Source organism: Myxocyprinus asiaticus, chromosome 36 (genome assembly GCF_019703515.2).
Source record: "Myxocyprinus asiaticus isolate MX2 ecotype Aquarium Trade chromosome 36, UBuf_Myxa_2, whole genome shotgun sequence".
NCBI classification, from domain to species: Eukaryota; Metazoa; Chordata; class Actinopteri; order Cypriniformes; family Catostomidae; genus Myxocyprinus; species Myxocyprinus asiaticus.
In genome coordinates, this window is record NC_059379.1 from 30,565,194 (window position 1) to 30,580,603 (window position 15,410).

The 15,410-nt window shown below is 36.2% G+C and overlaps 1 protein-coding gene across 2 annotated transcripts in view; it reads right to left on the reverse strand.

Annotated features, from left to right (window-relative positions):
- Positions 1-15,410, reverse strand: part of LOC127427371 (serine/threonine-protein kinase WNK4-like) — an 89,362-nt gene that overhangs the window by 12,207 nt on the left and 61,745 nt on the right. The window contains exons 10-14 of one of the 2 annotated variants that reach the window (XM_051674942.1): positions 13,701-13,836; positions 12,526-12,642; positions 7,694-7,867; positions 2,889-2,940; positions 2,703-2,804 (exon numbers count right to left, since the gene is read on the reverse strand). In XM_051674942.1, the coding sequence (XP_051530902.1) occupies positions 2,703-2,804; positions 2,889-2,940; positions 7,694-7,867; positions 12,526-12,642; positions 13,701-13,836 (581 nt within the window). Of the gene's footprint in view, positions 1-2,702; positions 2,808-2,888; positions 2,941-7,693; positions 7,868-12,525; positions 12,643-13,700; positions 13,837-15,410 lie in introns of both variants that reach the window. The other variant, XM_051674941.1, reaches the window with a different exon arrangement.

The following is a 15,410-nucleotide window of genomic DNA, read 5'->3' on the forward strand; positions in this document are numbered from 1 at the left end:
ACCTTGTTCTATTTCACACACCTTTGTCTTGTCATGTCCCTTTTTGCAGCTGTCAATATTGGAGTGAAAGGACTCTGAACAGTAACACATTTAACATAATGCCATTTCCATAGTGATACATAAAGGAATTGCATAAGCGCATACACATAAAGATGAGTGAATTATGTCACAGACAGTAGATGCCCTAGAAATAATCATGATTGAATTTTCACATCGATCAAATGAGTGAGCCAAAGTCTCTCTGACATTTTACAAAAATAAAAACCATCTTATATTCACAGCTTCCATTGTAAAGCACATGTTTGGGGGCTGCCAGTAATTTCTTCGGCTAATGTATTGGAGTAAACGTAACTGTGGTTGACATTATAACTGAGGCTCTTTGATTATCTTTGGATGCTTTGAAACCACTGCTCTTTTTCAATAAATGAATGTGCAAGAAAGGCATATTGCACTAGGAAAACGTGCCATAGAGGCATGAAGCCAGAAGGCGATAGTACAAAATGTTCTATAAAAGCACCAACAATGGTGGAAAGAGATGAAGGGAAAAGTGAGGTCTTCGCTGCACTTCAGCGGTTGGGGGCCTGCCAGGATTTGTGGGTTTTGGTTTTTAATTCATGCCACAAGCTCCCCGTTGCTGAGGAAATGGAGGGACAGCAAGAAAACAGATGTCGAGACTATGAGGATGGAGGCGGGCTGAGGGACTCTTGAGTCCAGGGTTTTTCCTGGGTTAAAAATGGCCCACACGTGCGAAGTTGGAATTAATTAATAATGAACCTGATTCATTAATTGCATTTTATGTATACACAGGATACATTAGATATTTTTATCTATGCATCTGGAGCTTTTTGAAACTGAATTTCTACTTTCTTGAAATCTACTTTAGATTTACTACTATTTACTTTACTACTCTAATCTTGTGCTATGGGAAGTCATACAAACTTAAAGGAATAGTTCACCCAAAAATGAAAATTTACTTATCATTTTGCCATCCCAGATGTGTATGACTTTCTTTCTTCTGCTGAACACAAATGAAGATTTATAGAAGAATTTAAAAATTTTGAAGCTCCAAAAATCACATAAATCAGCATAAAAGTAATCCATACTCCAATGGTTAAATCAATATCTTCAGAAGTCATTTGATAGGTGTGAGTGAGAAACAGATCACTTTCATGTTCTTCTTGTGTTTTTGGTCATTCACATTCTTCATGCATACCGCCCCCTACTGGGCAGGGAGAAGAATTTCAAGCAAAAAAGGACTTAAATATTGATTTATTTCTCACCCACACCTATCATATCACATCTGAAAATATGGATTAAAATACTGCAGTCGTATGAATTACTTTTATGCTGCCTTTAAGTGCCTTTTGGAGCGTCAAAATTTTGGCACCCATTCACTTGTATTGTATGGACCTACAGAGCTGAAATATTTAAAATTTAAAATTTTGGGTGAACTATTCCTTTAACAACTTATTTGTTTAAATATGTTTCTTTTCTATACCATAACAGGTGCTGTTTTCCTTTCATTTATCATTTAAGTCATCTCTTTGAATATCAGAACAGCTTGTACTCAGGAGGAAATAGCTTGGTCCATAATTTCTAGAGGTTCAGGTTTTAAAGCTTTATTTCACTTTTTACTTGCCCTTATATTTTTACCATATTTCTTACATTGATTCATTGTGACATTTCTAGTTTTAAGACCATAACCACAGCGAGGTAGAATCATTGATGACTCTTCATTATCATCATTATAGCTGTGGTTTCAAGAAAACAAACTATAGTGTTTGTCATGGGAAAAAATAATGGCTCAAACATATTTAGAAACTACAACTGCCAGAGTTGTAATAAAAAGAAGTCGACTTCCTTCTTCACCTAATAGATTATTTAATATTTCTGTGAAAACACGACATTTTCTACAGTTGGCATTACTACAGTAAGCCCATGAGGTGGTGATGTGCATTTAAAAAGCCTTTTCTTTGCGTTTTCTTTTTTTTTTTTGGCAACATTTTCACAATGTTAATCACATCGATGTGAAACTGAAACTAAACTAAAATATATTTTTTTATGACTCCAAAATTAACTACACTGACTATGAATTAATTTTAGTTTTTGAGACACAGTATACAATAGAATTTGAAACCTTCACATCCCACCTTCATTAAACATGGAAATGCCAGTAGATAGCAACAACGTTAGACAGCCTTGAAAACATTTAACAGTGATTAGTAAATACATTAACTTTGGCAGCCCTAAAATACTAAAGCTAGAAAACACAGAAAAAACTAAAACAGTCAGAGTGAAAAATAATAAAAACTAAACTTTGAAAACAAATTGGACAAACAGAAATAAAAACTGAATACAATTTTAAAACGATAATAACCCTTCCCTGTGTACTGTCTTTCTCCTTTCCTTTAGACTTATTTCCCCCCCCCACCTTCATCTTACACTGACGGAATTCACAGTCTACGAACAAGCTGCATTCAAGTGAAGTAATTACTCAAGAGTCCCTGGAGCCAAGCGGACTCAAACTGCAGCTTTGAGGCACAGTATGTGTAGAAGGCGCCAGCTACAGTTCGATGACGTCTAAAGAGTGGTCAACTTGTTTCATTTCCACCCAGAGGATTAAAGCGTGAGCTAGGCAGGAATACAGAAGAGTGGCAGGTTTCTTGTGGTGGGGGGTTTGTTGGAGAGTATTGGTCACTTACCTGTGGCATTATGGAAAGACTGTGAACGTAAGAGTGGGCGTGCGGGTGAGGTAATGTCTCCATTCAATTCTGGAGGGGAGGCTCCAGCACCCAGACCAAACTCTGCTAAGAAACCCATACACACACTTGTGAAAAAAAAGGTGCCAATGTAAAAGTGTTGACATGGTAGAGTTTATGTAAGCCTACCTGGTAGCGAGGAAGAGGAATGGGTTCGTGCCAGACTGCTGTGGAGGTTTAGCTGGAAGGGAAAACCAGTTATGAATTTATTTAAAAATAATCGGTTTCACTAATAATTAATCTTAGTTACAAAGTTTTACGTTTTCCAAAAACTATATGGATACTTAAGCCACACTTCCAAGTGTCTGAATGTCTTTGCATTACATTTTTTTTTTTTTAAAAGAAATACAATTTTCAAGCAAAACATAAAAAAAATAATAATAATACATTTCAAGGTTTTAAATAAGAAATCAATGGTTAAATTCTGACAAAAAATTGGTAGCACTATAATAAGGGTACATTTGTTAACATTAGTAAATGCATTCAGTATCATGAACTAACAATGAACAATATATTTAACAGTATGTATTAATCCTCGTTAACGTTAATTTAAAAAAATATAATTGTTCATTGTTAGTTCATGTTAGTTCATAATGTGTTAAAGCGGTCATGGCATGCCTTTTTTTATTATTTAATATGTTCCTTGAGGTTCACTTATAATATTAGTGAAGTTTTTTTGCACAAAAAACAGTAATTTATTTGTAAAACATGATAATTTCTCATTTTGACCTTTTGTTTGGTGCTGCTTCTCTTTTAAGACTTGACACTAAACACCCACTGTTCTGATTGGCTCTCCGCTTTTGACTGACCTGCTCTCTCATTGCCATCTCACTGCTCATCGATACTGGGAGGGGCTACGGAAGTAATAAGGTAAAGTAGGCATTGATGTGTTGTTGTGGAGGTGGTCAGATGCAAATGTCTACCACAGTGTGACATCACAATTTGGAGGAAGTGGAGAATGAGTCGTTTTGGAAGTTTGGTTTCAACAAATGCTCTTTTTTCAGCGAGGAGGAAGTTTTGAGTTCTGAAACTTACAGTACGTTTTATAGTATATGTTTAAATTAAAATGAACCAAGATTAATAAGTGGTGTAAAATTATTGTTCATTGTTGGTTCATGTTAAATAATGTCGTTAACTAATGTTAACCAATGTAACCTTCTTTTAAAGTGTTACCCAAAAATTAAGACAAGATGGTATTTTGACACTTTCCGGTTTTCAAACTTTGTGAAACATGTCCAAGTCTCCTTAATTAATGTGCTGAATTACACCCGTGGTTACTCTGTGTACTCTCCTCAAGTACACATCTGTGTGTACTTGAGGAGAACTGACTTCATACATTTACTAAAATAATCAGATTTTTAGAAATTCTTACTTTTGAGTTGATTAAAAGTAATTGCAAAAATGGCTCAGAAAAGTGCAGTTCTGAGAAAAGCCCTATCCTCATTTGTTGCATGTTGTAATTTTAATTGTAATTGTAATTATTTAATCTGGCAATTCTGTCATTTATTTCAGCTTGCATCTTGTTCAAAAACCAATTTTCTTCAATATCTTAAATGCTTGGTATTGAGAATTGAAGGTTTTGAAGTCAACAGAGGCTCTTAGTGTTGACTTTAGACTGACATTGTATTTATTGGTCTAATAGTCTTTAATGACAGAGTCCTTACGCTTAATTATAGTTAAGAGCAGTCGCAGTCTAACTACTAAAGAGCTCTGGGCTCTTCCCAGCTCCACTTCAGCCATATGCATAAAGGAACAGTCATTTTAAAATTAAAAGCACTCTCTATGGCACTGTAGCAGGACAGAACACCACATACACTCTCCCCTCAACTGCACAGCTGCACAGTTTACTGGAAAATACACAGAACAGCGCTGTGCTGTGGTTTTGAGGGTTACATTCTGTCACATCCTCAGCCTTTACACTCCAGCTTGGAGTTTGGTGACTGAACTACGCTGGAGAGGACCCCAGAGATGAGCAGCTAATGATAGGGAGGAAGCATGACAGCAAAGACCCCTGCAGAGAGGAGGGTCTGGGATGCAGCTAGTATTGCGCACCTGTTTCTAATCAGGCATTGGTTTGGGTTCAGCACAGTTCTCTTGAGCAGTCTGCTAGTAGTTATGCAATCCCCAGGGTAACATGAATGATTGTATGGGTGTGTGTGTGTGTGTGCCTCCATTATGCTGTTATAGATCTCTACCTCTAAATAAAACATGCCATTGTTCTTCTTCTCTTCACTAATTAAGAGTTGTCTAAAGATCAGTTGACTGGCAGGCTAGAGTAAGTAGAGACTCTTATTTTGTTCTACTTGACTTTATTGCAAAGAAATGCTAAAAATACCACAATGTTTCAAGTTACATTTGTCTATATCTAAAATATACTGACAAAATCTGTTTCCCATGTGTACAAGTGTACAATTATAAGTTTGATATATACTTTACTGTCCTGTACTCACCACCAGGACTGTGTAAAAATACTGATTTTCCGATGCATCGCAATCTTCATTTGAATTGATCTCGATATTGATACTTGAATCCCAAGATCGATCTTTTACTCTATGTGCAACCCTCTACTGCATTCAGAGGAAATCAGTCGCATTCCTCTCCACCAATAGCTAGTGTGTGGTGAGGGTTCTGGCGCACCATGGCTGCCGTCGCATCATCCAGGTGGATGCTGCACACTGGTGGTGGTTAAGGAGATTCCCCCTATACTATGTAAAGCGCTTTGAGTGCATAGAAAAGCACTATATAAATATAAGGAATTATTATTATTTGCAACCAAATTTAATTAGCCACTGGCTGGTAAATGTTCAGATAAATGTGATTGAGTGATATAGTGGTGAAAAAGTTCAGCACCGAGATTCTTTCACTGCGTGCTGAGAGTAAACGTTTGGTTTGACTCGTTCCGTGTCCAAAAACGAGATTCACGCAATCCACTTGTCATTGAATAATGTCTCTTTTAATACCCTTTTAGTTCTTTAGAGTCAGTTGTTGATCAAAAACAAAAATAAACATTTAATTCTAATCATGCATAGCACGGATGAGATAAAGCCATTCGAGTCTCTCTCGTTAATATGCGCTCATTTACAGATGCTCTTTAGAGAAATGCTGGTTTTCTTCAACAAATCAATGTGAATACTTTGATTTAGCTTTTAAACAATAAACATGTAACAAAAAATAATATTTGCAACATAATATCATATTTATTGATGGAATGCATACAGTAAATTAAGTTAATTAAAAAAAAAACTATAATGTGGCAAAAATGATAAAAAACGAATAAAATATTATTAGTCAAATTAATATTTTCAGAATGTACCTACTAAGAAGCTCCCCTGCATAATTTACAACATTAGCTGGGAGAGACTTTCTTTCATTTGTAAGCAAAGTGGACATTATAACGCAAAAATATACCCATATGAATCGATATCGAATTGAATCGAGAGCTTGTGAATCGGAATTAAATTGGGAAATCTGTATCAATACCCAGTCCAAAACATCACATGTCTTTTGTGCATGTTTTCACAGCATCAGGAGTGGGCCGAGGTAACATTTCTAACTGCAATGATAATTATAAAATATTTTCCTCTTAGATCACTGCTGGATGAATCTCACGAAGCCTGTCAAGAACCCAGAACCAAAATAAAAAAAAATAAGAAATTGTATTTTGCATAAAGAAAATGAACCCTATTTTTAGGACCTTTAAGATTTGTGTATTGTGAATTGACATTAATTTCATGGCAATTAAGCACATTTCCCACCAATGCTTATTAAAAGTTGAAATTTGTGGAAAAAGAAATGTTTGTGTAAGTAATTTCGAATAAAATATAATTTATATTTGAAAAACTTTTGTCCACCAAATCAAAGTAGACATTCTGTTGTCATGTGACAACAACAAAAAAGCAGAGAGGACCCCTTTAGACCCACATGTGTGCGAAGCAAAAAAAAAAAAAAAAAACTGGAGCAACCCTAAGGAAACCCTGATATTTGTAACTCAAAAACTCATGTTTGTAGAAAAACATGTTGTTATCTTAAAAATATATAAACTTTTTTTAAATTAATAATTAATTAATTAATACTTGTATACCCACATGTATTCAAGGTGCAAGGAAAGTCTTTTAATATGTTTTACTTGATGGTTACACCACATGACATTTTTAAATTCATTAAATAATTTTTATTAATATCGATTAGGGTGCAGAGAAGGTCTAATTGCACAGTTACTCTAAACCAGTTGTTCATTGTTTAACTGCTCATTTTTACTAATTAGAACAGTACAAGGCGGTACAGCACACGCCTCAAGACTATGAGGCAAACTTGAAACCACTCATTTTCAAATAAACACTCACAAAAACCAAGAACTCAAGATATTAGTTGTGCAAACTCCTGAATAGAGTACACTCCCTTACCTTTAGATACAAGGCATGATTTCAAAAACCATGATGTATTGACCCTAATTACTACCTTAATATGACATATTTGAAACACTACTCTCACAAAGTTAAAACTGCTAATGATATATGAAATATTGAGCTCATAACAAAGCAAAAAAATTAACTGTAGGGGTACAGTAAACAATTGATTTTACAGGACGAGAAAATATTAAAACTATTAGTATTATTATATATTGTTATATTTATTTTGGGGCTATATAGTGGCCCCAAATATTATTTGGACACTCACAGTAAAACACATTTAAAATGTATAAATCTCTTTGCATTAGATTACACAACACTTCAATATTTTTTAAGGTTGTAAACGATAAAACAATAGAAATAGGGTTTCAAAATGGGGGCAAAATGTATTTAGACACTTTCTGTTTGCCAAATGTTAGTGCAACAGTACATAGTTAATGTGAGGAAGTACACTTGTGGTTACTTGGACAGTCAGTTTTGGACTGTCCAAGTAACAATGGAAAGGATTGGACAGTTTCTGCTCACCTGGGTTCCAGAGAGGGAGTTGACGGCATTATTGTAAGAGGGACGAGCGACGCCATTACTTTCATGATGACCAGATGAATCTTTCCTCATTAGAGACTCTGCCCGTTTTATGATGTCACCAATGCGATGAATGAAACCCTCCTTCTCTGAGGGCAAGATGAACTCATTATGCACCTTGAGGAGAAAAGAGAGATAGAAATAAAAAAGAGACAAAATCATTAGAAGAGAAAAGGCAAGTGTGACTTAAAGGACTTCACCCAATAGTTCACCCAAAAATGAAATTTCTCCCATTATTTACCCTCCCTCATGTCGTTCCAAACACAAGTGCTGTTGTTTTATTGTGTGGAACACACACACACACACACACACACACACACACACACACACTAGAAAAGTATCATTAAAGTACTCCATATGACTAATGCACTAAATCTCAAGTCTGCTGAAGCAATACGATAGATTTGTGTGAGGAACAGACTGAAATTTAAGTAGTTATTCACTGATTATCATCTTTACCTCCATTACTTCATTACAGGTTGGACATCAATAACATTGAACATCATTGGTTCTTGAGTGTCTCGTGACCAACCATCATGATGGCAAACTTATGCCATCTGTGCCACATTTGATTTGAGAGCTGCAGAGGAAAAGATTATCAGTGAATAATGACTTAAATTTGGGCCTGTTCCTCACACAAAGCAATCATACGAGTCGTACGGACAACTTTTTGTAGTGCTTTTTTGTCCTTTTTGGAGTTAGACAGCCCGTGGTCACAATGAAATGTTGTTGCATGGAAAATATCTATCTGAAGATTCTTGTTTTGCATTCCACGAAGAAAAAAAAAAACGCATTTGGGTTTGGAACAACATGATGAGGGTGAGTGAATAATGACAGAGTTTACATTTGTACAGAAATTAAATTCCTTTAGAAAGTAAGAAGCCCATTTGTTCTTAATGCTGAGGGAAACTGGCTAGGGCTCACGTAGTGCACGTAGTGCATACCGGGATCAAGGGATCTCTCTATGCTGTATGAAGAGAGATGAGTTGTGCGATACTTCTCATCATTGATGTCCCTTGACTATTTAAAATAAAAGCCTGCTTAATTTGAGCATGTGCACACTTGTGTACACTCTTTTAATTCCAAACAGGTTTAATTAAGTCCGTCCACAAGCTGAGCTTTAACACACCACTAATAGCAGTGGGTGTTCACGAGTCGACCAATAACACACCAGGAGCGAATCCACATTGCTAGCACTCTGAGACTAAACAAAGAGCCTCTGTATATCAGAAAAGGCATACAGGCACACAGCAATGTAGATGAAGTCACACAAACGCAAACAAACACACACACACACACACACACACACCTTTACTTTGCTACCTAAATGGGGACATTGACTTCTATTGTTTTCATATAAAGCTAATTATATTTGCTATAGACTAACACTAATCTACATTTGCATTTTCAGAATAATAATAAAAAAAAAAAAGGATTTGCTGTTATATTTTTTGACTTTCCAATTGAGAATGTCATCAAATGTCCCCATTGATAGGTTTTGTCAGGTTTTGCTCAATTTTAGGGACAATTTTGGGCAATCTTTGGAAGAAAAAGTGCTTCATGTGGTAACATCTAAATTACTTTGTTTGATTCATGTCAAAAATATTATTTAACATTACTGAATCATTAGGTTACATAAACAAAATTTTTTTTAAATGTTAGATCAGTTATCAATTATCCTAATATATAACTAGTCAATATTCTATTTATACTTCAATATGTAAAGTACAATTTTATTGCTGTTCCTAGATTTTATTCACTCCTCTCCATTCATCCATCTTTCAACTGAAATTCATTGACCAGAATTCCACAATGCCTCCAACACAAGGACTGAGAAAAGTACAATATGATGAACAAAAATACAAAATATTGTTTTTCCTACACTTTATTCACTCCTCTTCATGCCTATTAATCCTTCAACTAAAATTAATTAAATTAAATTCCACAATGCCTCCAAAACATGGTGGTGTTCCTTCTTAGGTTTAATGGAGAACATTTGTACAGATGTTGTGGAGTGCAGTCGACATCTCAATTAGTGTGGTCATTCAGAAAAAAAAAAGAACCAGTGCAACATGGTTCTCCTGCATCTTATAATGAGGGACAAGCAGAACCAGATGGCTGAAACAGTGGGTGAGCTTGGTCATGTGCAAGTCAAATTAATGTATGACTAAATATCTCTGAAATGTACATAACAGTAACTGAGAAATGTCAGTGTATGAGATGGACTAATGTATTATACTTTACCATAAGAAAGAACAAAATATATAGAGTAGGCCAAAAAAAAAAATTCTAACACATTCTAACACGAAGAATAAAGTGTGAACTTGCATAAGATTACAAAATATCAAACCAAGTGGCATCTGCTAACAAATGATGCCAGACTTTTTCTCAGACATGACTACCAAAGGGATTTTTTTGTGGATTTATGAAATCAGTTACCTGCAAGTTCACACAGGTGTTCTACAAGTGTAGTTTGTCACATAAACTATGGACATGTTTTAAGTTTGACTTCCAGAAAGTATATTATACATCAATATTTAACCATTTAAAACCTTGAAGGGGTAGTTCACCCAAAAATTAAAATTCTCTCATCATTTACTCATCGTCATGCCATCCCAGATGTGTATGACTTTCTTTCTTCTGCAGAACACAAATGAAGATTTTTAGAAGAATATCTCAGCTCTGTAGGTCCATACAATGCAAGTGAATGGTGATCAGACCTTTCAAGCTCCAAAAATCAAATAAAGGAAATGTAAAAGTAATTAATAAGACTCCAGTGTTTAAATCCATATCTTCAGAAGCAATATAATAGGTGTGGGTGAGAAACATAAAAATGTAAGTCTTTTTTTACTCTAAATCTCCACTTTCACTTTTACATCTGAAAGTGAAAGTGGAGATTTAGAGTAAAAAAGGACTTAAATATTGATCTGTTTCTCACCCACACCTATTATATTGCTTCTGAATACATGGATTAAACCACTGGAGTCTCATGGATTATTTCTGTGTTTCTTTTATGTGATTTTTGGAGCTTCAAAGGTCTGATCACCATTCACTTGCATTGTATGGACCTTCAGAGCTGAGATATTTAAAAAAAAAAATCTTTGTTTGTGTTCTGCAGAAGAAAGAAAGTCATACACATTTATTTTATTTTCAACCAATGCTACTTTGTTTGATATTTTGTTATTTAATGCAATGATATTCATGCATTTTTAAGTGTGGCTTACATGTCCAATCACTTTTGGGGCCACTGTATAATACATAAATATTAAAATAAGAACAAAAAAAGAGAAAAAAGGACGGAAAAATCTTCCTTCTCTAATCCAAATCTACCACTGCATGTTCTGGGAAATGGAAATTAGATCTGGATACGTCTCACTGAAGGTTTTCTCACAAGAAGGTTTAAACGAAACAGCGGAGGAGCGTATTGCTCTCTGATGGAGAGGAAGTAGAACATTTGCTTGTGGGGTTTTGCTGATAAGGACTGTAGTGGGACATTTGTGTAGCTCTGTTACAGCTGATAATGTGTGGTAATGTGCTACGTATGTCCCATGACCAGGCAAACACAAAATCAGAGCGCTCAGAATTCCACCAAAAGCTCAGAAGATTTCCATAGAATTGGAACGCCTGTCATTCACAAAGTTCTTCACATCCCCTGCCCCCTTGTGTGATTGTTAAGTAAATATGTTGACTAATTTGATACCAATAAGAGTGTAGTACTCTCAGCTCCACTTACAATAACACATTTGACCATTTTAAAATCCATTGCACAACATTTAGCAGATTTGCTCCAGAAATCAGCACAGAAAATATGAAAAAGTCTGCAGATTCTGTCTTAGCCTGCTTGTGACTTACTGCCAACATTAATAACAAGATACTGAACTTAGTCACATTATTTGATAGATTTAACTCTATGTTTTAAAATAAAACATTAATTTTCAAGTTGGCACTGACATTCAACCATGCAATGCACAAATCCAAAACACTGAATAAAAAAGGGCTGGCAGTTTGGCACAATACATAATTTGAATAAGAAATTTCATAAGTTATAATATTTTTTCTATTTATAATGTATGATTAATTACAAGGCACACCTAAATTGAATAATACTACCAGAATTATTTTCAAATTACTGTGAAGGGGTTGAAATGAAGTAGAGCTTTAAGACTAGGGTTAGGGTATCAATACTTTAACAACATATTTATGATTGAGGGTAGGGAAGCACCGACACATAATTTGTGTGCTGATACCCACATCCGATTATTTAGAACAACATTTGCTGATACCGATAGATTGGTGGTTCTACATTTTTCGGCCTCCTTTTGAAAGGAAATAATCAGCCCTGATCATTGCCTGTTTTTAAACAACCGGCTGATGTCCGAGAGTGGTAATTGCTTTTATTGGCCGATACTGATATTTTATCGATAGATTGATGCTATCTCTAATTGGTGTCATTTTTTAAGACTACGCCATTCAAAAACTCATTTTTGATGACCATTATGGACACATCTCCCCATGGTGGATTCAGCTCTGGCACATCGGGCCACAGGTTAGAAAAAACCTATTGAAAGCTCAGCAGTGACCTTTTCAAATGAAATGGACAATTTCCTGAAATGTTCAGGCACAAATGGTACTCTTTCCTGAGAATGACCCAAGCACATGTACATAAACGTGAGCACAGTGATGCCAGCTGCAGTGTTTTCCAACTGACACTGTAAAGGGCAGAGGAGATGGAAAGGACTATCAATGTGTGTGTATTTAAGACTGTAGGCACCTACCATGACTGCAGCAATGTCTTCAGGGTTGTCGCCATCAAGATCAAATTTGAAGGTGACCATCTTATCGTTATGGGTCTGGAGCTGACACTCAACCACCCGGTCTACATTATCTGACAGCTGCGGGACACAACACAAACTACAGTCACAAGCGATATTAAGTGTATTAAGTGTGCAATGGTCATAATCTGTGTAAGGAATAGTTCTTACAAAAATGAACACAAAAAGTAGAATTTTTGAAGAATATTCTAGCTGCCTTTTCCATATAATGAAAGTGAATGTGGACTGGGTGTGTCAAGCACCAAAATGAAAAAGAAGGCACCATACTGTAAATACCATAACATATATACTATATATTCCAATCCATACAATAATTTAGTGTGTGCAATGGACCAAAATTTATGTCGTTATTCACTGATAATCTTCCCATCTGCTAAAGCATTCAAATAAAAAAACAGTACCATTGACATCGGGTGATTAGTCATGCCATTTGGCATCAATAGTGTCAAATGGATTTTGATGTGCCGTTTTGTAGTCCATAGGCCCACAACTTTTTTAATTAATTTCAGAGCTTCAGCTGAGAGGAAGATTATCAGTGAATAACAAAAGTTTCAGTCTGTTCCAAACACAAAGCTGTCATATGCCTTCAAAAGACTTGGAATATAGTGCATGAGTCATATTGACCACTTTTATGATACTTTTTTTTTTTTTTTTTCATTTTGGAGTTTGACAGACCTTGTGTTTTATAGAAGAAAGTAAGTCAAATGGGTTTGGAAGGACATGGAAGGTGAGTAAATGATGAGAGAATTAGGGGTAAACTGTTCCATTAAGTATGCAATGGTCATGTCTGAGCTGATTCTTTTTGACTATGCGTTTATTGTTTATGTCTCGAGCCCTTCACAAGCTAATCAATGTGAGGTCAAAGGGTTCCCCATGAAACAAATAATTGAGGACACACTGTACCCACACAGAGAAAGATTACACATGGACAACTGCAAGCCATCCTGAACTCACATGCATTATCATTTCTGCTCGAATTATTGATATTTTGCACTGTTAAAACGACTTATTGATCTCTGCCTTTATCTGATGGTTTTAACTGAGAGATGTTTGTATGGAGAAATTTAGAAATGGATGTATAGGTTGTTTAGAGGATGTATATGTGACCAGATACTCACTCCTGTGATGCGTAGGCGGGACCAAGCTCTCCTCCTAAACAGTTTCCCCGCTGTCCGTTTTGCAGCTGACTTACTCCTTCTCTCTGATTGGCCCTCGTAGCCATCACTCAAGCCTGATGCCACATCTGAAGCATAGCTGTGAAGAACATCGTAATCAGCATAAATATAAGACATATTACACACAAACATTTATATTTTGCATTCTATGTTGTGGCAAAAAATGTGTGCACATGCACAATACCTGACTGCCTGCCTATTGTTGTTAGTACTGCTTGCTAAGGCATGCATCACTTTTACTATTTTACATACTTAGGATTTGAATAAACCCTTAATCCTTAGTATTAAACTTATCCTGCACTGCTTGTGCTGCAGACATGAACAATACAGTACCTCAAACTGTGTGACTTGTTGAGAAGGGGTTAGCTATACATTTTTAAATAATCAGGTTCATGGTTTTCGCTTGGCAAATGATTAAACACGCAAAATAATAAGAGATGCTCGATATATCGGCCAAACATCAGTATTGGCCAATAAAAGGAATTATCTGCACTGTTGGACATTAGCCGATTGTTGTTGTGAAATTTATAATCAGTGATTTGAAACCTGGTAGCATTAAAAAGCAGAATCACCAAACTGTTGATATTGGCAGGTGTTGTTCTAAATAACAAGATATCGGTATCGGCACACAAATTTTGTATCGGTGCATCTCTAAAAATAATCCAATTGACTAACATAAATGAGGGACCCGAGCCATACGTATCTAGGGACCAGAATACTGACTTGGGTGTGGGCTCTTTGACTTGGGCTAGTATGCAACTGCAACTTCATAATGCACCAAAAACCAAGAATACCTCAGAAGAACACTCTAGAATCATGGTTGTGAGTTTTGCATGGAGAAGCACCCAAGCACCAAAAATCTAGTTTGTATGGCCAACTGTCAAATTCAATGTGAAAAATTGCACAGTGCACAACCCAGTTGTAAAAAGTAAATAGGTATTTGAAAGACTTAAAATAATGCTAAACAAACCTTATGAACTCAATAAAAGCAGTTCAATACGCACAAAATGAAGCGATCCACTTAGGGATTTCCCTCTCTCATCATCAAAACACCCTTATCTGTTTAATACCAGGTTTTTTAGGGAGCACAGTGCATTTAATCAGTGTTCTGTTCCCTCTTATTAGGTTTTACAATTTTAAAGTAAATGCACATTTTTCTATGTACTTCTCCAAGTTGTTGACTTTTCACCTCACAGTCTGCAATTATGAATTATTATGAATGCGATTAAGAAAGGTGAGCTGAGAGGCCTGGGTAGCTCAGTGGAAAAAGACGCTGGCTGCCGCCCCTGAAGTTCAATAGTTCGAATCCCAGGGCATGCTGAGTGACTCCAGCCAGGTCTCCTAAGCAACCAAATTGGCCCGGTTGCTAGGGAGGGTAGAATCACATGGGGTAACCTCCTCGTGGTCGCTATAATGTGGTTCCTTCGGTGGAGCACGTGGTGAGTTGTGCGTGGATGCCACGGTGGATGGCGTGAAGCCTCCACACGTACTATGTCTCTGCGGCAATGCGCTCAACAAGTCATGTGATAAGATGTGTGGGTTGGCGGTCTCAGACGCGGAGGGACCTGGGACTCGTCCTCCACCGTCCGGATTGAGGTGAATCACTATGCGACCACGAGGATTTAAAAAAGCGCATAGGGAATTGGGCATTCC